This window comes from Geotrypetes seraphini, chromosome 14, assembly GCF_902459505.1.
Source record: "Geotrypetes seraphini chromosome 14, aGeoSer1.1, whole genome shotgun sequence".
Classification (NCBI taxonomy): Eukaryota; Metazoa; Chordata; class Amphibia; order Gymnophiona; family Dermophiidae; genus Geotrypetes; species Geotrypetes seraphini.
In genome coordinates, this window is record NC_047097.1 from 14996564 (window position 1) to 15021347 (window position 24784).

General features: G+C 39.7%; 1 protein-coding gene across 11 annotated transcripts in view; it reads right to left on the reverse strand.

Annotated features, from left to right (window-relative positions):
• UNC13C (unc-13 homolog C) overlaps nucleotides 1–24784 on the reverse strand; it is a 769821-nt gene that overhangs the window by 314752 nt on the left and 430285 nt on the right. For all 11 annotated transcript variants that reach the window (XM_033920485.1, XM_033920487.1, XM_033920488.1 and 8 more), the window contains 3 exons: nucleotides 19395–19614; nucleotides 6587–6814; nucleotides 2035–2176 (listed from right to left, as the gene is read on the reverse strand). In XM_033920485.1, the coding sequence (XP_033776376.1) occupies nucleotides 2035–2176; nucleotides 6587–6814; nucleotides 19395–19614 (590 nt within the window). The remainder of the gene's footprint in view (nucleotides 1–2034; nucleotides 2177–6586; nucleotides 6815–19394; nucleotides 19615–24784) is intronic.

Here is a 24784-nt window from a genome sequence, read left to right on the forward strand (position 1 = left end):
CCCCCCGCGATCCGGCACCCCCCCGCCGCCATCATGCACCCCCTCCCGCCGCCACCGGCACCCCCCCGCCGCCACCTGAGATCCCCCAACCCACCCGAACCCTCTTCTTACTTCCAGTGTAGCCTCCGCATCGGCATCGCCGGCATCAGCATATCCTGTGCCCGAAAATCTGCTTCCTGTGCCGGGCCTTGAGCATGCGCACATGCTCAAGGCCCGGCACAGGAAGCAGATTTTCGGGCACAGAACATGCTGGTGCCGATGCGGAGGCTACACTGGAAGTGAGAAGAGGGTTCGAGTGGGTTGAGGGATCTCAGGTGGCGGCGGGGGGGTGCCCGATGGCGGCAGGGGGGTGCCGGATCGCGGGGAGGGGAGGGTGCCGGTTCTCGGGGGGGGGGGGGCGCTCGTACAACGAGGCAAGCTCGGTTTACGAGGCACCAAATTTGCGAATGTTTTGCTCGTCTTGCAAAACACTCGCAAACCGGTGCACTCGTAAACCGAGGTACCACTGTACATCCGATGCATGCAAAAGTCAGGCACAGGCATTTAGGCCTAGTTTAGCTGGCCTAAATGCTGCACTTAACTTCTACGTTGCATAGTGGTGGTAAGTATGCTTCCATAAAAGGTACGCGCAGCTTGCAGAATCACGCTAAGCGCCGTTCGAGTCAGCACCAGTTGTTTAGGCATTATATATAGAATCTGGCCCATAGGGGATAATTCTATATAGTGCAACTTAAGTTAAGCACTAAAACAGGGATAAAATGGCAGTTACACACATAAGTGAACATAGGAGCTCTTCTATAACTGGGCGACTAAGGGGCTCATTTTTTTTTTAATGAGTTTATCTGCTACACTTGTTGTAACATGCAAAAATAAATAAAGAATTTACAAACATAAAACAACAAAGAAACTCATAAGACAGTATAAACCGGCACTTGGCCATCTTACTAGTCAAAATGTCCAAGTGGGCATTTTTGAAACTGATTTTTTAGATGTTTTTCTAGGCATTTTGTCTCCAGTGTGTCTAAATCTTAAGGGTTTTCAAGTTTATTAGGTTTTTATATACCGCCTATCAAGGTTGTCTAAGCGGTTTTTACAATCAGGTACTCAAGTATTTTTCCCTATCTGTCCTGGTGGGCTCACAATCTATCTAACGTACCTGGGGCTATGGAGGACTGAGTGACTTGCCCAGGGTCACAAGGAGCAGCGCGGGGTCTGAACCCACAACCCCAAGGTGCAGAGGCTGTAGCTCCAACCACTGCGCCACACACTCCGCCAAAGGGGCACGTTTTGGGCAGGATTAGGGTAGGCTTAGCACTTGGCCATTTTACAGCAATATTCAAATACAGTGCTCCCCTGGAATTTGCAGGAGTTCCGTTCCAGGAACCCCTGCGGATTTCGAAAAACCACAAATACAGTTTTTAGGCAGGGGAGACAGGAGAGGGCGGCTGGAGAGGCAGGAGAGCAGCCGGAGCACCGGCGAGTGAAGTAAATCACTCGCTCTATGCTCCGACCGCCTCTTCCTGTACTAAATTCGAGCCTCACCAATCAGGAGCTGCTTGGTGGTTGCATATTCGCAGGGGAGCACTGTATTTTACAAAACGTCCAGGGCACATTTTAGACCAGTGTCTGTCAAACTTTTTTTTAGTTCCGGCATACTAAATGGAGCAAATTTTTTGAGGCACATTATAACTGAAATCATAAAGTTGCAAAACCACTTATTTGTACATATATAAATGGCAAAGGTTCAAGGGTTCCCATTCTATTTATGAACATTTTCTTTGGAAAATGGTTTCTTTGGTAGAGCTCTCTGTATTTTAGAAAAGGCTCTGCCTTTGCTAAGCCTTTTTTAATCTATTTTTTTAAAGACCTAAATGTTCATTTTATTTACCTAGACTTCTTATACAAAATTATCCTCCCTTCCTAGTAACCTGAAAGGGTACACAATACATAGAAATAAAAACAGCAGGGAAACAATTTTTTTAAAAGAAAGCAGTCTGGGGAGCCACCGAGAAGGGAAAACTGGCAAATACTTACAAATGAAACTTTTCATCCCACACTGGATTCAGGTTTCCAAAAATTGTTTTAGTTCTCCTTTTGGTTTTTCCAATCTGTACAGTAACATAAGGATCACTGGAGCCGGTTTTATCCTTTGCTTGCAAACCTTGAGCACACAGCACTAAAACAAAAATTAAATATCCTAAATATTTCATTTCTATCAAAATATGGCCTTTGATTTTTTTTAAAGATGTCCAAACAGCATTATTTTTTTTAATTTATAGATACATTCCACTGCACTGTGCTGTTTGTGCTCCTTGCAGCTATCATTTGAAATAAACACTGAAGTTAATAGGGTGGTCAGAAATCCAGGATCAAAATCTCCTTCTAGGAACTAGGACACATGGCAGGCTATGAATATACATAACATTCTCTAACATTTTTATTAGCAAATCACTCAAATTGCTGCAGAACAATGGCTACTAGGGGAACTTAGATTGTAAGCTCTCTGGGGACAGGGAAATACCTTCTACAGCTGAATACTTCTTGCCTTGAGCTACTACCGAAATGGTGTGAGTTAAGGCCACATAAATAAATAATCAATTTTTCCACAGATAAATTAAACCATAAAACAATTCTATAGACTTGAAAGCTTGCCTAGGGATTATCTAAAAGGATTAGCTTTTTCTATATTGAAAATGGCTTTATGATTCCAGTTCTTTATGTGGCTTCTACTTGTTCAAGGCATTGTACTGTATTCAGGACCAGCCCTATCATTTGGCAGACTGGGCCTAAGGTGGCAGATTTTATGATGCCTGCATGACTGGCAGTGCAACACTTTCTGTATGCTACTGTGAGTATAACGCACAACACTACACTCAATATATATGCCAAAAAATCCTAAAATAGTAACAACAAAGAGGCACAACCAGTCACAAGCAGAAAGATTAGAATAAGACTACAAGAACACAGGAGTCGTATCAGAACGGCATCTTTATCTGCCCCTCTGGTGCCTCATTGTTTGGAAGCTGGTCATCAGTTTACCGATTTGGTGTGGTTTGTGCTTGAGCAAATTCCCTGGGATTTCAGGGGGGACAAACAATTTCATTTAAACCTCAGGGAACAATATTGGATTTTCCAACTTCAAGCTGTTTCTCCCCACGGTCTTAATGAAAGTGTGGAATGGAACACCATCATATAGGGTTCCATTCTATCTTTTCTGGGTGCCGTGTCATCGTGTAGGTTTCCTGCGCTGGGTTGTTTCCAGCACTGTCGGGTTTCTAGCACTGAACGGGTTTTATCGCTCCCCTTCCGTAGCATCGGGGCTTCTTTTTCCCGCCCCGGTGTGAGTGATTGATGACGCGCCGCGCGTCCTGTATGATTGGTTGGTTTGTGTGTGACGTGTATCCTGGTCCTCTTTTTAGGCGCGAGTGCTCTCCCGCTCGGATACCCCTCCCTCCAGCCGTCCCGCTCCGCATTTTGGCATTTTTTTCTTTTCTTTTTGGTTTGTGGTCGGGGGCTAGGTTCCTGAAGAAGGGCTCCTCCCCGAAACCAGCGTGGTTGAACTTTGGCTCCTGGCGTTTTCAATTGTGGTAGTTTTGTTCAGATAAGTATTATTTTGATTAAATTTGAGTATTTTTTGATATTGCTTTATATCTAGCGTGGCGGGTTTCGGCTGGCAGGGTTTGTGTGGGGGTCGCTCAGTTTGTAATTCCACCGTTTGAGTTTGATTTGCTCACGGGGTTGCTTAGATTGTATTATTTATTCAGGGCTTTATTGCAGGTGTTTCTTATCTTACACACATAGGGGGCTCAATGATGGTGTGGTGGTGGAGGCTTCTTGCCTCAACCCAGAAGTGAAGTATCGGAGCTTCTGCTCCCATTGCTGATGGTTCACACTGAGAGCGCCCTTCACTTCTCAAGTGGAGTGGTTTCAGATTAGGACTGTAGTTTCTGGGCGTCCCCCATTCAAACCCTGTTGTGACTGGTTGTGCCTCTTTGTTGTTACTGTGAGTATAACAGCAGAGCTTTGAACACCACAGATGTTCAAGGCCTGCCAATCTGCACTCCCCTCCCCCCTCCCCACCGACAGGGAATTTGCATCAGAGGGGTCGTGAGTTTGGGTAGGTGCTCATTGCCCATCACAGTGCTATTTCTGGAGCTGTAGTACGTCTGTTGCGGTAGACAGAAGTGGCATCAGACTGGGGAAGAAAAGAGGAAGGAGATGCTGGACATGGGAAGAAGAATGTAAAGAAGGTGAGATGCTGGATTCCTGGAGGGAGTAGAATTTCAATTTTAATAATAATTTTATGTATTGCCTATCATAATTCTAAGAGATTGTACAAAATATAATAAAATCAAGGGGGAGTTACAAATCAACAAAATAACTTATTACAAAGACAATACTAACTAACAAGCCACAGATGGGAGAGGGTGAACTACAATAAGATCGAGAAAAGAGCACGAAGGAAAAAACAAAAGGAGGGGAGGGAATTCATTTGGGCTGCCTGTAAAGATTCAAGAAAAGAGGTTAGATAGGAGAACTAGTGCTAGTGCTTGAAGGCATCTCTAAATAGGAAACTTTTTAACACTCCTTTAAATTTATCCAGACTTGGTTTCCTCCCTAATATAAGGGGGTAAGGAGTTCCAGATAAAGGGAGCAGTTACTACAAAGGAGGTAATACGGTGAGTGCAAAAAGTCTTAAAGAGTGGGAACAAAGGGTAGATTTTGTGAGGATGATCTGAGAACTCTTCTGGGAACATGAGGACTAAATAATTTATCAATGATTTAAGTGGATTTAAGTGTTTTGAATGTGAGTAATGCAATTTTGAAAATAATTCTATGAGGAACGGAAAGCCAGTGGGCGCTTTTAAGTAAAGGAGAGTCATGGTCATATTTCTTAGAGTTGGTGATGATTTTAATGGAAGTATTTTGAATTAGCTGCAGACGTCTGATTTCTTTTTGTAAGATTCCGTTATAAAGAGAATTACAGTAGTCGATTTTAGAGATAACGAGTGAATGAACTAAGGATATTTAGAGAAGAGGGCTCCAGAAAACTAGCTAGAGATCTAATCATTCGCATTTTGTGGAAGCAGTTTTTGACTACAGTACCTATCTGATTGTGGAAGTTTAACTTGGTATCAATGATTACTCCCAAGATTTTGGTTGAACAAACATCGTCAATTGGACAGTTGTCAATGCAGATTGCCGAGGATAAGTGGATTCCTTCTTTCCATGGGAAAAGAAGACAATTTGATTTAGATGTGCTCTGTGATAGCATATTATCTCTAAGCCATGTTTTGATGTTAGTTAATTTTAAGTTGATGTCATGGATTTTGTTCTTGTTGGGGGGGTGGTTAATTTGGATGGATGAGTTGAATATCGTCGATGTAAGTGTAGGACCTAAAGCCTATTAATTGGCATAGTGTCAATAGTGGAGCCAGATAAATGTTGAAAAGTAACGGGGAAAGGATAGATCCTTGAGGAATGCCAAAGTGAATAATGTAAGGTTTTGATGAAGAACCATTAAATATCACGGTAGAGGAGCGATTAGTGAAATAAGAAATAAGAGAAGGAAAGGAGAGAGCCTAGACATAGCGGGGTAAATTCTATAAATAGTGCCTAAAAAATGGGCACCAAAAATGTGCTATTTTATAAACCTCCCCTTTTATGAAGCCGCGTTAGGCTTTTTTATTGCTGGCAGTGGCGGTAAAACCTCCGACACTCACAGGAATTCTATGAGCATCAGAGTTTTTATGGCCGTGGTCAGCAATAAAAAAAAGCCTAACGCAGCTTCATAAAGGGGGGGGGGGGGAAGTTAGGTACAGTTTATAGTATAGCGTTTATGCCCAGGAACCATGCCTGTGCTGCAAATGTGCTTGCCTAAATTTTAGGTGCAGATGCACTTATTCTATAACAATGCAAATAATTTAGAGGAATGCCCCCAATCTGCCCAGGACCCTCTCATTTCTGTGCTTTTTTGACTTATACATGCAACTTGTAATTAATCATAATTAGTGCCAATAATTGCTTGCTGATGCACCAATTATTGGTGCTACTTAGCATGTTATTCAATTAAATTGCACGCACAAATTGGGTAGGTGTCCAAATTTGCATGTGCAATTTTCAGCACTTTCTATAGAATGAAGGGGAATGTGTTGAGTAGTGGGGATACAGGTAGGGGTTAGGGCCTTAAGCTGTATCAGGGTGTGGGCGTACAGCTGAAAGTTCACTTAAGGCTGGTCCTAGCAATATCAATACTTTATATATATAAAAAAAGGACAACTTTATGATTAACTAGACATAAGGAGGCACAGCCAGTGGTGTAGCTATGGAGGTTGGCGCTCGGGGTGGTGGCTCTCTGCATTGCTGTGCCTCCCCCTTGCTCTTCACTGCCACTTGAGTGCCCCCCCACCCCTTAAGCGCTTGACCCCCATGTATTCTTGAAATGTTCACTGGAATCACATCCTGGTGATGGGGGCGGGGACAGAGAGAAGGAGACAGTGCCTAGGCTGGTATGTCCCTCCCTCTTACTAGGCCACTAGGCACAGCAGTTTCAACTTGGACTGCATAGGAAATACATCAGTCTTACCTGTGATGTTTATCTTAGCTGACCACTTAGATGTTCCATCCAGCACACTTTGTTTTGCTGTCCTTGTGGCCTGCGTAAAGTTTTCTTTGGATATATGAAACATTTCTTGAATTAGTTCAAACACCTCTGGTCTATTTCTCTCCCTTATCTTCATTCGTTCTTTCATAGAAGTTATTATATTCTGAGTTTTATCTTCTGCACCATGCTTAGAACTCTTCTCTGCTGCTCCTGGAATCAAAATTAAAGACAATTCACCGACGAACATACATACGGTAGAAAACAAGATAGAAAGCAAGATGCTACGGACAAAAAACTGCATGGCCCTGCTAGAACTGCAAGGGTAAATTTGTCCCGCAAAGATCCTCCAGTGACAGGAAGTTTAGAAGCATCTTGAGTATGCTTTCTTCTTAAAGAAACAATTCTGTTGTGAATAAAATTCAGTCTATTGATACACTTGTGTCTTTACTGCCGCAAGAGTGTGACATTCATACATTTTCCAGACAGAATTAAGTCTGTGTGCAAATCAAGGTGCCAGACAGTACCGGGAGTGGGCAACCTTTTAGCATAGGGATGCACAAATGTCAGATCTATTCATGGTGGGTTGCAACATTACATAATGTAGGAATCAGAAATGCACAGAGCTCCATAGACCTCTATGACAAATAAATAATTTAACTAAAAATGATAGAAGCAAACTGCTAGAGTGCCTAAATCCTAATTGGTGCCAATTAACATCAATAATTGGTTGTTAGCCTTCAACTATTGTTTGTTCCTGGCTTATTATCCAATTAACCCCCTCCCCCCTTTTACAAAGCCACATTAGGCTTTTTTATCACTAGACACAGTGTTATTAGTTCCGACGCTCAAAGGAATTCTATAAGCATCGGAGCTAATAATGTGATAAGCCTAACGCAGCTTTGTAAAAGAGGGGTAAGTTACATGTGCATCTTGGATCGGTGCCCAATTTGGGTGCTGTATAGAGAATTTATAGTAACATAGTAGATGACGGCAGATAAAGACCCGAATGGTCCATTCAGGCTGCCTAACCTGATTCAATTTAAATTAAAAAAAAAATTTTCTTAACTATTTCTGGCAAGAATCCAAAGCTCTACCAGGTACTGTGCTTAGGTTCCAACTACCAAAATCTCCGTCAAACTCATTCCAGCCCATCTATACCCTCCCAGCCATTGAAGCCCTCTTCAGCCCATCCTCAAACAAAAGGCCATATACAGACACATACCGCGCAAGTCTGCCCAGTACTGGCCTTAGTTCAACATTTATTATTATTTTACGATTCTAGATCCTCTGTGTTCATCCTATGCTTCTTTGAACTCCATCACCATTTTCCTCTCCATCACCTCTCCCAGAAGCGCATTCCAGGCATCCACCACCCTCTCCGTAAAGTATAATTTCCTAACATTGCTCTTGAATTTACCACCCCTCAACCTCAAATTATGTCCTCTTGTTTTACCACTTTCCTTTCTCTGGAAATTATTTTGTTCTATGTTAATACCCTTCAAGTATTTGAACGTCTGAATCATACCTCCCCTGTCCCTCCTTTCCTCTAGGGTATACGTATTCAGGGCTTCCAGTCTCTCTTCATACGTCTTTTGGCGCAAACCTCCTATCATTTTCATCGCCCTCCTCTGGACCGCTTCAAGTCTTCTTACGTCCTTTGCCAGATACAGTCTCCAAAACTGAACACAATACTCCAAGTGGGGCCTCACCAACGACCTGTACAGGGGCATCAACACCTTCTTCCTTCTACTGGCTATGCCTCTCTTTATACAGCCCAGCATCCTTCTGGCAGCAGCCACTGCCTTGTTACACTGATTTCACCTTTAGATCTTCTAGACCGCTTAAACCTAAGCAGTTTCCATACAAAACATACATAATATTTCATCAAACAATACATTACACATATTTGTTATAGTATTTATAATCTAACAAAATATAGTCAACATAAAATCAAACTAAAAATCCATTCATGCCACACATAAACATATCACTTTAAGAAAAGTGCAAAAGTACAAAACCATCAAAGTTCTCTTCAATATGTACCAATGCTAAGTCATTCCTTCAATGCTATTTCATAAAAACAGGTCAACAAATAATTGTGTTTTCAGTATTTTTTTTTAAATTGCAGGCGATCTATACAAGTCCTCCGGATTCCAGGGAGGGAATTCCATAGCTTCACCCCAGCTGTGGAAAGCATTGATGCTCTTGATCTTACATATCGAACACTGTGTTCTTTCACGGAAATCAGTCTCATTCCTCCTTCAGATCTTCAAGTTTCAAGTTTATTTATGGCTTGATATACCGACCATCACATGTATCTGGACGGTTTACAATATTAAAAATTGGAAAAATCTAATATAGCAATTTGGTTAAAATAAAATAAAGAGGGGGTAAAACTAGACTAAGACAAAATTAGACTTATTAGAAACGAAAGGAAATGGGGAATCAGGAAGTTTTAATTACAATATGTAAATACTGTACAAATAAAAGGAAGGATAGAGGGATAGGAAGTAACAGAAGGGAGATGGGGATGTCGCTTCTTAATTTTCTACTAGGCTGATATACCTTCCAGAGAGCATGGATACCTAAAGAAATGATCTAGTATAATTGCTTTAATACCGGGGTAATATGCGCTATCCTGGCATTTAGTCTATCCACTAGTTTCTTGTCCTCTTTGTGTGCTCCTTTTACTCCTTGATGATGTAACAGTCCAACTTCTGTTTTTAATATTAAACTGTAAAGGTTATTCCAGATTTGGATGTGACCTAAGTCGACCTGACTCCTTGCAATCACACAATGATGGACACCTCACCTCATAGTTGGCTTGGCATGATATAGGAGTGGTTTGCCATTGCCTTCCCAAAAAATTATTATTATGCGTTTTTGCCTCTATGGCATGTTTTCTTTTTCAAATTCTCTTTTAGTCTTCCTTATAATGCTTTGCATCTTCCATGGAAGAGCTTATAGTATGCTTCTTCTTGTTTTCTTCATACTTACAAACCACATTCAAAGCGGTTTACATACAGGTACTTCAAGTATTTTCCCTATCTGTCCCAGTGGGCTCACAGTCTATGTAATGTACCTAGGGCAGTGGAAGATTAAGTGATTTGCCCAGGGTCACAAGGAGCAGTACAGGGTTTGAACCCATAACCTCAGGGTGCTGAGGCTGTAGTTTAACCACTACACCACACTGCTGTCTCAATGGGTAACTTTTGGTCAGCCCCTATCACATTACTGTTTAAATGAATTGCATTGGCTAATTAGAAGAGAAATTATCAACATTCTAAAATAAACATAAGTACAAAAAGGTCTTTATGTAGGACAAATCCTTTATAGAATTATTCCATAAAGAATTTCTACAGTCTGCTTAGCAAATCCTGGAGAACAAAACAGAAATATACATAGCTCTGTCTGCCTTAGCAGGAAACCCATAGATAATTACTGAACTGCTATAAAAGGCCTCCTTCTGTACTGTCACATTTTACTTGATGGTATCATAGGCTACATTTAAGAAATGGTACTTAAATACCAAATCAATAAAGGACCAGCTATATTAAACTACTGCAAAATTTTCAAAAAAACATACACAGCTTTCCAATTGCCTCAACAATCTAGTAACTCATAAAATGATTTTACAACAAACACGTGGAGAAAATTTGCTCCATTGAACACCATAAATAGCATCATAAACTAGGAGCCAGTGCAGTCATCAATAAAAAAACCCCAACAACTTCACTTTAGTTCAGTGTCACATAAAATGAGCTAAAATATACTGCTGAAGGCAATTTATATAGAGAGCAATTGTCCCAAGCATATCAAACTAATTCAAAGTTCCAAAAAAACATTATCTGTATGCCAAAGCAGTGGCATACCTAGAGTATTTGACAGCCGGGGCACATCATTTTTAACACCTCCATTCTATATGAACATTTTTTTTTTTTTTTTTTTAGTAATAATCCACGAGTCAAGGGTGTACCTAGAAAAAGACCAGCAACTTAAACATTGCAGTGAGCACTACAACATCAATACACCCATTGTAAAACTAAACAAGTCAGATCAGTGCGGATCAATCCTGCACAATCAATGTTGACAGACACCAGGTCTTTTCACACACAGAGAACACAGATATACCCTCGCCCAGTACAGAATAAATAACCACAAACTAAAATAAAAATATGTAGATAAAAATTAAACTGAACTACCAAGAAGTCGGTTTCTGCATACATATAGGAACAATGATGCATGTCCCCTAGTAATGTGCAATCACCACTTTAAAATTAATAAAGAGAAATAAAAGTGGAAAATAAGACAACACCATTTTATTGGACTAATACATTTTTCAATTAAGGTAGACTTCAGAGGCCAAAACCTCCTTCCTCAGGTCAATACAGCATACTGTTATTATGGTATCCTGTCTTGACCTGAAGAAGGGGGTTTTGGCCTCCGAAAGTTCCTAAAAAATGTATTAAAATTAGCCCAATATAAAGATCATCTTACTTCCATTTTCTATTTACAAACATTTATTAGCATAGTTATTTTATCCTAAAGCAAGAAAAAAAATTGTGTGGTTTTTTTTTTTTTTTAAACCTTTGTCATCTCTGGTTGCTGCTTTCCTCATTTTATATTCACTCTCGTCCTTCCTTCCAGCATCTGCCCTCTTACCCGTTTCCATCCACAGTCTGTCCTTGTTCTATGCCCCTTCCATCCAGCATATCTTCTACTTTTGTTGTCTGGGCAATTTTTTTTTTCTTTCTTTTCAGGCTTGCTCCAGTCATTTTTCCACTTTCCTTTTGTCTGTCTTTATCAGGTTTGCCTTTCTATTCCTTCACAACATTCCTGCCACTAATCTTTCCTTTTTATGCTTTTTTCCCCACTTTTCATAGTAACATAGTAAGTGACGGCAGATAAAGACATTCCGTCTGCCCATTAGTTATTCTCATTAAAATACATGATTAAATTAACTTGTCTCTTCTTTGATATTTCTGGGCAATAGACTAAAGCCGACCTGGTATTTTCCTGGATTCCAACTGCTGAAGTGGCCATCTAAGCGCACTCCAGCCTATCCTATCATCCTGTTTGCAGGATATCTAGTGTAAAGTCTGGCCAGTAACGTCCTCATGTTCCAAGTTAATGAACATCACATTGATGCCCTCCCCAGCCCATTCTATACTGAATCACCATATATGGGACACATGTTGCTCGACCAATGAAAAGTTTTAAACATTACTCTGAAGTTATTTATTGGGAAGAAACAGGAAAGGACTATGGAGGCCAGATTTTCCATTGAGGTTGATGAAGCTTGGAGCAGAGAAATATAAAACTGCTAATTTAGGTATAAAATTATATACAGACAATGCTACACTCTTTTAGGATCTGTGAAAACCAGCGTAGGCTTAATATATGTTTGATTTTTAAAGAGCAAATACACATTACTATTTATAATTCCTACAGTAAATAACCATTGCTTTATAGAGTATCTTAAATTAGCTAAACTTTGTAGAACATTGATCTCAACTGCAAATACAGAAAGTTGGGGCAGGGGGAAGAATAACTCTATTCTAAAACTAATATTAACAGAACAAATACTTCTCTCAAAAATTAAAATATGTATATAAATATGGGTGGCTCATAGAAAGTTGTTGCTAACTGGATAATTCAAGCCAGAGGAACATTCAGTGGCACTAACTGGACAGTGCTATTGAATATTCCCTCTGTCCACTTCAGAACTGTCTGGTCTGTGAGCAGAGGATGAATGGAGCCAGAGGTTAGAACATAAGAACAGCCATATTGGGTCAGACCAATGGTCCGTCTAGCCCAGTTTCCTGTTTCCACAGTGGCCAATCCAGGTAACACATACCAAGAAAACCCCCAAAGAGTAGCAACATTCCATGCTACGTAGCAACATTCCATGCTACTGATCCCAGAGCAAGCACTGGCTTCCCCTATGTCTGTTTCAATAGCAGACTATGGACTTTTCCTCTCTGGAACCTGTCCACACCTTTCTTAAACTCAGCTACACTAGCTGTTGTTACCATATCCTCTGGAAACAAACTCCAAAGAATGGAAAATATTTCTATGTAATTTCATTGAGTGTCCCCTGGTTTTTCTATTTATTGAAAAGGTGAAATTCTTATTGGCTCAATACCACTCAGGATTTTGTAGACCTCAATCATATTCTCCCTCAGCCATCTGTTTTCCAAGCTGAAGAGCCCCAACCTCTTTGTCCTACCTCATAGAAGAGGAGTTCCACCCCTTATATCATTTTGGTCGCTCTTCTCTGAACCTTTTCTAATTCCGCTATATCTTTTTTGAGAAACGGCAACCAAAACTGAATGCAATACTCAATGTGAGATTTCACCACAGAGTGATACTGAGGCATTATAATATTGTTGGTCTTATTTACCATCTCTTTCCTAATAATTCCTAGCATCCTGTTTGCTTTTTTTGCCACAGTGGATAGCATTGATAGTATGGGAAAAAGTTATCAGTGAAGTCTACCATTAAGCTGGGTTATTATATGATGTCCTGCTATTTTAGCAGAATCCTATTTTATACACTGGAATAGCACACCTTGTAGTAAAATAACCCATCTTAACGGAAGCCCAAGTTCATAATTTCCCTCTCCCTTAGACAACTAATCAGCTATTTACTATTTAGCCAGCAGTCTGAATATTGTTTCTAACCGGATTGCACTACCAGTCAGCGCTGATTCCCAGATGTTCAGTACCACCAGTATCCAGATACAGTTAACCTGCATCCATGGGGATTGATAGATGCTGGATAAATTTAGGGCTCCTTTACAAAGCCGTACAAGGGCCTTAATGTGCAGAATAGCGCGCGATAAATTGCTGCATGCGCTAGCCGCTACCGCGTCCTTTAGGTAGATTTTCGGCTAGTGCGTGCTAATCCGGTACGTGTGCTAAAACCGCTAGCGCGGTTTCGTAAAAGGAGCCCTTAGTTTCAGGTCGCTTGAGAGTTACTATTAAAAATGGGCCTAACACTATACCCCATACTATGCCATACCATAAACTGTTCCAGACAAACTAACGGACATGTGGTAGGCAAAGTGTGGACATACTTGGGTGTGGCATGCCAAGTTTACAGTTAAATTTCTACCAGAAATTGATTTTATTTTCATTTTTATTTAAAGTATTGCAGTATTTCTTTGATTTTTTTTTTGCTGGTTGCTTGAGAGTTCTAGTTGCTTGAATTCCAGTTAACAGAGAGTCTACTGTATCAGCTCTGAATTTTTATTTTATTTTTTACTTGCAGAGGTCAGTGTTTAAAAAATGTGCGACTACCAGGAGCTTAACATCAGTCCCCCCCCCCCCCCTTTTACTTGTCTCCAGTGCATGGGGTATATATGAACTTGGAATGGATATATTAAACCAAGGTAGTAGCTTACAATCACACACTGTAGGCACGTGGTTTGGATTGTAGAGGTGGCAAGTTCTACCAGAGTTGGAAAGTATTGTAATCTGATAAGGTGAAATCTCATCCAGACTTTAGGAGAATGGCAAATAGCTGGATTTGTGGATGGAAAAAAAAAAAAAAAGAGATAAAGAACAGCATATAATTAGAGAACGTAGTTTCTTGCAAGGCTATTCTTTCCTAACTAATACAATGTACAGGAGTGTCTTCTTTGAAAAATGTTAGTGAAACCCTGTATTTTTTTGCATCAGACTCTATGAAAAAGTATGGTAAGTGGAATTTATTAAATTCTGAAGATGTTATATTTTATGACCAGCTTCTTGAGTAATCTAAGGAAATATTTTTTTTTTTTCAGAAAGGGTAGTAGATGTGTGGAATAGTCTCCTGGTAGAGGTGGGTAGAGACAACATAAGAACATAAGCAATGCCTCCACTGGGTCAGACCTGAGGTCCATCATGCGTCCACTCACGTGGTGGCCCAACAGGTCCAGGACCTGTGCAGTAATCCTCTATCTATGCCCCTCTATTCCCGTTTCCAGCAGGAAATTGTCCAATCCTTTCTTGAACCTCAGTACCATACTCTGCCCTATTACGCCCTCTGGAAGCGCATTCCAGGTGTCCACCACATGTTGGGTAAAGAAAAACTTCCTAGCATTCGTTTTGAATCTGTCCCCTTTCAACTTTTCCGAATGCCCTCTTGTTCTTTTATTCTTTGAAAGTTTAAAGAATCTGTCCCTCTCTACTCTCTCTATGCCCTTCATGATCTTGTAAGTCTCTATCATATCCCCTCTAAGTCTCCTCTTCTCCAGGGAAAAGAGACAAACACTGTGAATTCAAGAAAGTGTGGGACAGGCACTTGGGATCTCTTAGGGAAAGGAGGAGATAGTGGATGCTGCGGATGGACAGACTGGATGGGCCACTTGGCCTTTATCTGCCATCTTGCTTCTATGTTTCTATTCCACTATATTAAGCAATTTTATTCCATTGCATAACACTACAAAGCTTTAACATAGATTGATATAAGATGAAATATTATGGCAATGGGGTTCACTATTAACAATGAAGGAACAGAAGATACAAAATAACACTGATAGTGCTGAGTAACCAGAGAAAGGCTTACAGGATAGCTGTGTCATATAATCAAAAGGCTGGCATGCAATGGCAACAAACGAATAGGACACAAGATATAGACTTGACTGAGAGAAAAAGAGACTTATAAAAAAGTTACAATTAGGTGATTGAAGGTCATAAAGAGAGACCTTGCACCAAAATAATAAGCCTTGCAAGTGTTTAAGTACTCATAATTAATTTGAACAGCTGGAAGGGAGGTCTTCCTCTAAAAGTGTCCTTCTCGTAACATTGAAGCATGCCTTGCAAAAAGGCTATTCTGGTTGTAACTTATCAGGGTATTAGCACTGAAAACGCTGCTCAAGCACAGAGAGAGAAGACTGCTTTGATCTGCGCAGCCATCCTCTTCTTCAAATATAAGTGTTTTATCACTGCTCAGAACTCATTTTTTCTCCATTTTTATGATAAATACAAAAATGGTCGATTCAAATGGCTGTCAAAAGTTAACTTCGCATCACATCTGACTGAAACTTTGAAACAGATGATTTGAAGAATGAAGCTAGCCAACAGTGATGCCAATTAATGAACTTTGCTGTCAGCTCATGGAAATTTACCAAACTTTTCAAACAAACTTTGCTGAAGAAAAGATTAAGAAATGACAAAAAATGTACTAAGGGGATTCCAAATGTTCCAAAAAGAATAATAATAATAAAACATAAATGAATGAGAAAAATAAACTGAAATGGAAGATCAGATGTTCTCCCACAAAATTTGTAAATTTTCAACTGAGATGGCATAATTTTATTTATCAGGATTTAGTTACCACTTTTTTGAAGATCACCCAAGGTGGTTCCTACAAAAATAAGTCAATCATAGGCAATACACAATTACAGCAATAAAATTATTCAAATACAGTACAAAGTATGACATAGGATGTTATTTATATCAATATGTAATAAACAATATGTAATACAATTTATGAATAGTCAGCATAGGTTGTAAGTAGAGATGAAACATATAGATAAGACAGAGTAACAAGATTTAGAAAATAAGGGGTCTAATTTCAAGAAGTGAAGTCAGAAAGGTGCATGGATGCAATGTTAGCTAGGGTTGGAATAGATAAGTAAGATTTGCCATAGTATGTGCAGTCCTTTTTTGAGCTCTTCAAGTTTATTTAATTTACCACCTTTATCGCAAAAATCTAAGTGGTTGTGACTTGCTTCCATAGAGGCTTGGGAGAAGAGCCAAGGTTTAATCTGCTTCCTGAAGTAGAGATACTGCAAAAGATATTTAAATTACTTTGGAAGCTTAAACGAAAAAGATCATAATTTGACCAGGAGGTATTTTGGCTTGTTGTCTAAACATTGTTGTTAGCTCATATTGATTGTTTCAACCTATGTGGGATGTCGGGAATCAATTTAGAAAACATTGCAGAATATTGCTGTTGGGTTGATCTTTAGGGTGTCTAAGTTTGAGAGTGTTAAGACCGTTATATCAGAAGCTTCACTGGCCGCCAGATGAATCGTGGTTTATTTTTTAAAGTGTGCTCTCTTTTTTATTCTTCAAGGTCAAGTTCCAAACTACATGATCCATTCTGTTCGTCTGTTGGCAAGAAATTGTGATAGCCTAGCTAGACATTACTTAATTTTCTCTTCGGAACTTGAGCTCTCTCCAAGTTTTCCGCAAACATCTGAAAACCTGGCTTTTCTCAAAAAATGTAAGTCTCCCTCCAACTTAGGAATCAAGGAAACTCTTCTATCTTGGCATCCCAAGTCCTCTAAATTTTCTTCACACTTCTACCTCTAACCCTCTGTTGTAGTTCCTTCCTATTTCTCCTACTGTAAACCGTGTCGAGCTCTACGAACGTGGAGATGATGCGGTATACAAACCTAAGGATTAGATTAGATTAGATTGTGACATTACTGATAAAGGTTGGCTCTTAGGCGTTGGTGGAATGAGGCATTATGACATCACAATCTCAGCTCTGGAACGTTGCTACTCTCTCAGTTTCTGCCAGGTACTGGGACTTGGGATGGCCACTGTTAGAACAGGATACTGGGCTTCATGGACCTTTGGTCTGTCCCAGTATGGCAATTTTTATGTTCTTATTTGAGCCGAGTACAGGGCAATGAAGCCCCTCGCTAAAAGGCATTTCCCACACAGGAAAGCTAGGGACCTCCCTCCACTTCAAAATCACTGAGCTCTGGAACAACCTTACCTCCCCTCTTCGGAACTTGAGCTCTCTCCAAGTTTTCCGCAAACATCTGAAAACCTGGCTTTTCTCAAAAAATGTAAGTCTCCCTCCAACTTAGGAATCAAGGAAACTCTTATATCTTGGCATCCCAAGTCCTCTAAATTTTCTTCACACTTCTACCTCTAACCTTCTGAGTTCCTTCCTATTTCTCCTACTGTAAACCGCGTCGAGCTCTACGAACGTGGAGATGATGCGGTATACAAACCTAAGGATTAGATTAGATTAGATTAGATTAGTTTACAAGTCTAGTTTGTTGAAGCGTTTTATAGCAAAATGGTGGAACTCTTTACCCATTTATATAAGACATCTTCTCAATAACAAAATATTATGCAAACAGTTAAGTCTCATTGATTCTATAAATTTGGTATTTAATAAATACTGCTACTGTGAAATGAATGTTGTAATATCCCATTGATGGCCTGGTCTTTTTTATTATTGTAAAACCATGCTTAACATCAAAGGCTAGTGCAGATTATAAACATTACATGTAATGTATTCATATGAGCAGAGCGTAGAGAGAGGGCATGGATGGTGTTGCCATTTACACATGTAACTTACAGATACTACCCTATATGCCAGGCATATAACTTGTGCAACTTTGGGTGTGTAAATGGAATGTACACTGATATCGGGGTATGCCAGAATTCTATAATGGAATCCAGTGCCGAGACTCCATTATAGAATAAGCTCTAACTGTGTGACATCAGAGCACATAAAAGGAGGTGCCCACTTGTAAAAATTGTCCCACACTACTGGATTTTATATATGGAGAACAGAAACAAACCAAAGAAAAAATGGCCTATGTTCCACAATAACTCCGATGAGAACAGCGACAAGGACAGTGGAACTAACAATTCTGGAAGTCCAGGAGATTAAAAGTGCAAAAATGTATTAGTCTCAAAATGTTAAGAAGTATAGATCTAGTGTCAATATTCACATCATCTGCTAATTATTCATGGATTAAACCGTAGGAATGGGACCCCACATGGGCTGTGTTTTGGCAATGTATTTGCCTTTTTTTTAATATATGGAGCCCAAACTAGGCAACGATCCAAGATATGTACCCAACTAAATGGCTAACGAGCTAATTAGTGCTAATAATTGAGTGCTAATTGGTGTTAATTGGCATCAATTTGAATTTATGGACACATCTTGCCCTGTGCTATTCTATAACAATTTGCACCAAAATGCCCTAGCTCTCAACCCAAAATGGGCTATGGATATGGGAGATGCATGGGTGGGTCAGGGGCTTTTCTAAAATTTGCATTCATTTTTATAGAATACCAGGGACTTGTACCCAAATTGGGTGCCAGGAGTTACACCTAGTTTTAGCAGGTCCTTAATGCTATTCTGTAATGGGCATTCATCTTTGAGTTTTATTTAGTGTCAATTTTTGAGTGCCATTTATAGAATTTTTCCCCTGTGTCAAATTCTAAATGCAACATACAATTGATCATTGTAGCAGTTAAGGGCTATTTGTTTAATTTCTTTGGTTCGGGGCATGCTTTCAGCAAGAAATCCCTCAAACAATATTTCTAACAGTAGCTGAAGCAACAGAAACAGTGGCATTTCTTCTGCTAGAATATTCAGACTTATTCATAATCATTATCATATCCCAAATGTGGTCATGCAAGAAGAATTTTAATGATATAAGACTGCGTGAATTATGTTATTGACACTGCAATAAATGTTGGCAGTCTTCCTAATCTTTCCTTTGAGGATATTTTATGGGTTCAAGAAAACCAAGGATTCTGGGAAAATTTTGTGCGATTCCCATTCTTTCAGTTGTGAGTATACACAAAATAAAGACCTTCTCTTCCTCATAAAAAAGGTGGCATGGGAAAATGTACTATTATAACTACATCAAAAAGTCAAAGCAAAGACTATTAATTCAGACTAAATAATTCATCTGACCAAGGCAAGTGAAAAACAGGCACCGATTAGCTGTCAACATCGATTGTGATCTATCAACATGCACCCTGCAGCATTCCATTGGAAATGAAGCACCATGGAAGCCCAACAATTACAAAATACTTACGCTGCAAACAGTCAGCATTGAGAAGGTCCTGGCATTTTTCGTGGCACTTGACACCACATTCTGTGCACCTCATGCCTTGTCTGGCAATGCCCCAAAGTAGCCCTTCACATTCATAGCAGTAGGTGGGGGTTGTTGCCGTCCATACTTCAAAGTTGTGAGGGGTGGTTGAAGAGATTGGATAGATTAAAGCTTGTAGTGTCTTTTTGAAGACGTGCATTTTCTGTTCAAGCAAAAGATCAATGGAAATGTTTTTACATTTAAAAGTTTCACACATCAATCGAGTTTGCACTATGCTTAACATACATTATCAAATCATACACTTTGATAATATCAATGTAATACTATAGAGCACAAAACTACATTTATCAACAAAATGATTCTCTTATCACTTGAAATCCATATGGGACCACTAAGGATTTTTCCCCCCTCACTTTTTGCGTCTGTAATCAAGAGCAAAGTCCTAGGTACAGACAGCAGAAACCTCATTTATATCAAAACTTATTCATTTATTCTAAAATTTATATCCTGCCTATTAACTAGGTGGGTAACAGAATACATACACAAAATAAAAAAATCTACTTTATATGTACACAAACAATACAACAAAATAAATATACATATCCTTCATACCTCCATTCTTATAAATATAATCAAATCCTAAAATACAATGAGCAAAGAAAAATGCTTTCAATTGTTTCTGAAAACTACCAAATCTCAACAGCAATTCATTCCATTTAGCTGATAGAGATCTCAAAGTCCTCCTTGAGGGCCGCAATCCAGTCGGGTTTTCAGGATTCCCCCAATGAATATGCATTGAAAGCAGTGCAAGCACATAGATCTCATGCATGTTCATTGGGGAAATCCTGAAAACCCGACTGGATTGCGGCCCTCAAGGAGGGACTTTGAGACCCCTGATAGCAGGACCAGCATATGACAATGCTGCCTTAGCAGTAAAACGAAACGCAACTGACTCCAAGGCGCACTCAGTTATCACATCATAGCCAACCTCAGTGCATGATTAACTACATAACGCTGTAATACTTTCCAAAGGGTATGCAGGGGCAGAATTACACAATGCTTTAAAAACCAACCCTAACAATTTAAAATGCACTCTAAAGAATACTGGAAGCCAATGCAATGCTTTCAATTGAACTAATAACAGAATCAAAGCAATTTAGTCCAATCAGGTGAATCATTGCATGATGCACAACTTGAAGTGTGTGAACCCTAGCCTCAGGTAACCCTCAATAGAAGCTATAATTAATAGTCTATCCTCAATAGCACTAAAACTAAACAACCACCTGAAAGTCAGAGGCTTCCATTTACTTAAAACTTTCAATTGAAAAAACCCCCAACATGACACCAACGTACATATCTGAGTCTGCAATATCAACTAGGAGTCAATAATACCACCTCAACTTAAAACCTGGCTTTTAATTGGAATCTTCATGCCCTGAAAAACAACAGGGTAATAACTATCATCTATAGGAATCTTACTAATAATCACAATTTCAGTCTTCAAAACATTTAATACAAGACTATTCACTTGCATCCAGTGCTGGATCTTTTTCAAGCATACACCTAACTTTACACAACCAGACTATAAATCCTAACTTCATACAGGAATGGCAAAGTAGAGAAAAACACACCTTCAATGAGTTATTCATGGGGTAGAATCTAATCTAATCTAATCAGGATTTCTTTAATCACAATTATCCAATACAGGTTGTAGACGAGGGGTACCCAAAAGGTCTGCACAGGCAACGTGAGTTGATCATGGAGTCCATCCCGGGCTCCGCGATATACTCATGTTGCCTTTGCGTTCTGTTCTCCCTGCTTCCCCAATACCAGACCAGGGATGTACAAGCGCTGGGCCCACAGCTTCCCCCCCCCCCTCCACGACGTCAATTCTGATGTTGGAGAGGAAGTTCCGGGCCAATCACTACCTGGCTAGAATTGTTGTGTGTGTGGGGGGGGGAGGGGGAAAGGCTTGTGGACCCAGTGCTTGTACGCACCTGCCCTAGCATCGGGGAAGCAGGGAGAGATCGGTGGTGGTGGCTTGGGGGGGGGGCAGGGAGAGAGAAAGAAAGGGGAGCAGAGAGAGGAAGAAAAAGTTGGACTCATGGAGGGACAGAGAGAGATGTTGGTTAGGGAATGGAATGAGGTTTGGCAGAGAGGAAGCATACAGGAGGCAGAAAGAAGGGAAGAAATATTGGGTGCACAGTCAGAAGGAAGTGTAACCAGAGACTCATGAACTCACCAGACAACAAAGGTAGGAAAAGTGATTTTATTTTCAATTTAGTGATCAAAATGTGTCCATTTTATTTTAAATTTTATAATCAAAATGTATCTGAATTTATATCTGCTGTCTATATTTTGTACTAGGGTCCCCTTTTACTAAACTGTGATTGCAGTTTTTAGCGCAGGGAGCCTATGAGTGTCGGGAGCAGCACGGGGCATTCAACGGAGCTCCCTATGCTATAAAACGCTATCACGGTTTTGTAAAATGGGAGGGGTATATTTGTTTATTTTTGTATAGTTGTTACTGAGGTGACATTGCATATTTTAAAGTCATCTGCCTTGACCTCTTTGGAAAACAAACAAACAAACAACAGAATATAAATGAGAATTAACATTTTCTCTACATACAGTGTGCTTTGTGTTTTTTAAAATTTTATTGTTGGTAGATCATTTTGATTTGGTTATTTTAAAAGTAGTTTGTAAACCAGTGGTCTCAAATTCGCAGCCCGGGGGCAACATGCGGCCCGCCAGGTACTATTTTGAGGCCCTCAGTATATCATAATCACAAAAGTAAAATAAAACAGTTTCTTGATCATATGTCTCTAGCTATAAATTACAATATTATTATTAAGACTTAGCCAAAAGGAAAGATTTATAAACTATAAAGAGTTTTACCTCATGCAAAATTGTCATTTATTTAATAAGACATTAACTATTTTTTCTGAGGCCTTCCAAGTACCTACAAATCCAAAATGTGGCCCTGCAAAGGGTTTGAGTTTGAGTCCACTGTTGTAAACCAAAAAAGTGTAGGCACCACTGTTGTAGACAATATACAAGATAAGAGGCCAATGCAGCAAACATGGGGAAGTAGTTACATCATATTGTATTGGGAGATTACATTGTTACAAGAGGGGAAAAAGTTACAAGACATTGTAGATAAAGATTACATTGTTGCAAGAGTGAAAGTAGCTGTATCACCTTGTAAAAGACAGTTATATTGTCTTGGAGAGAAAAAGAACAACACATTTTCTGCATATACAGAATGATTTACACATGGAAAATGGTTCTTATGATTATATGGGACGATCCACAAATATAAGCACATGCGCTAAGATGTGCACCATGTATATGTGCTTCTGGAACATACGAGAGTGGAGTGGAAGGGGAATTGTAACATAGATGTGTATTTTATAATAAAGCACAGGGTATACATGTAGGGCCAGATTCTATAAATAATGATGAAAATTTGTCAGTCCGCATAATTCTATAAAGGGCACTTTAGGATAAGTGCTATTTAAAGAATGGCACTGAGCTTTGAATTTGGTGCTCAGCTTTGGGTGTGAAGACTTTTTTTTTGCATTCTGGCATGCAAATTGGGTGCACAAGTACATTTTGGAGTTCAGAGTTGGGATGGAACCAGCAGTTTACCCGAGTGCCCTTAGGGTTGTAGTACTCAATGTGGACTACCATTAAGATATATTCTTTCACTGTTAACCCCAGTCTAGGTCTCATTGCATAAAATGGGATCTGTGCTAAATAATGTGTCTTAATGGTAGCCAATGTTGATAACTATGCTCCTTAGAGTTTACATTTTTCTAAATAATATATAAGATCCTTCCCAGGTTCTCAATGTACATTTAATAGCAGAGGTTATACTAGCTGAAAACATTACCAGTTCACATGAGTGGTTTATAACAATGAATGAAACAAAAAGATATACAATAAATAAGAAAATGGTATGAAAATTCAGAATTTTTATCTTTGCTCTGGCAACTTCTAATAAAGTAGATTCCGATATCCAAGCTAGCACTCTATCCATGGTCAGGAAGTAGAGAATGACACGGGGACAAATTTTTCCCTGTTCCTGCAGGAACTCATCTTCTCGTCCCATCCAGTTCTTTTCCTGTCCCTGCCCCATTCCTGCAAGCTCTGTCCTCATCTGCACAAGCCTCAAACACTTTAAAATCATGAGTAGCAACATTCAAGAGCTCAGATTGTGATGTCATAATGCCTCATTCCACCAATGCCTAAGCTCCGTCCTCATCTGCACAAGCCTCAAACACTTTAAACTCATAAGTAGCAACATTCTAGAGTTCAGATTGTGATGTCATAATGCCTCATTCCACCAATGTCAAAGCTCCGTCCTCATCTGCACAAGCCTCAAACACTTTAAAATCATAAGTGTTCGAGGCTTGTACAGTTAAGGCAGAGCTTACAGGAAAGGGGCAGCAACAAAACTTATGGGGTCGGGACAGGGAAACTGAGTTCTTGCGGGGATGGGGAAAAATTTTGTCCCCAGGTCATTCTCTATCAGGAACACCTAGCTACTAAGCTTCATTAAATCAGGTGACTTTAACGTGGACATTAGATGTAATACCTGGCAGATGGGCATTAGGCATGTAGTCAGTCCAGTCTGAAACTGTATCTAGCATTTATATTTTACTGGTGAGAATACTCATACCCTTCAAGTCAGGACAAAGATCATTCTAGACTGATACCCTTTAGATCCAAAAAGATGTTTATGCTGCTGCAGTAAATGCACCAAGACCCAAAGGAATTGATTGGGCTTCGATGCATTTACCACAGCAGCATTGCTACCAAGGCTTTGTAAAAGGGGCCCTTAATATAGCACTTAGCTAATCCAAAAATCTAAGCAATTTACAATAAACTTAAAAACACATAGACCAATTAGAAAGGAACTCCAATTTAAGATAGTAAAGTCTCACACTCAACCAAGAAAACCAAAAGGAAGACACCACATCATTCTATCCAAACATATCCAGAAGAGATCAGCCCTCATTAACCTCTAAATTAGTCAACTTAAAAATATGCTTTAAGTTGAATCTTAAAATTCTTTCATAAAATAATGGGTAGGCTATTCCAAAGTGCTGGAGACAACCAGAAAAACTCACTATTCCTGATTGTTGCCAAATGTGCTTTAGAAGCATGGAATATGACCATCCTATTATCATTCAATGATCTAAGGCAGTGGTTCCCAACCCTGTCCTGGAGGAACACCAGGCCAATTGGGTTTTCAGGCTAGCCCTAATGAATATGCATGAAGCAAATTTGCATGCCTATCACTTCCATCATATGCAAATCTCTCTCATGCATATTCATTAGGGCTAGCCTGAAAACCCGATTGGCCT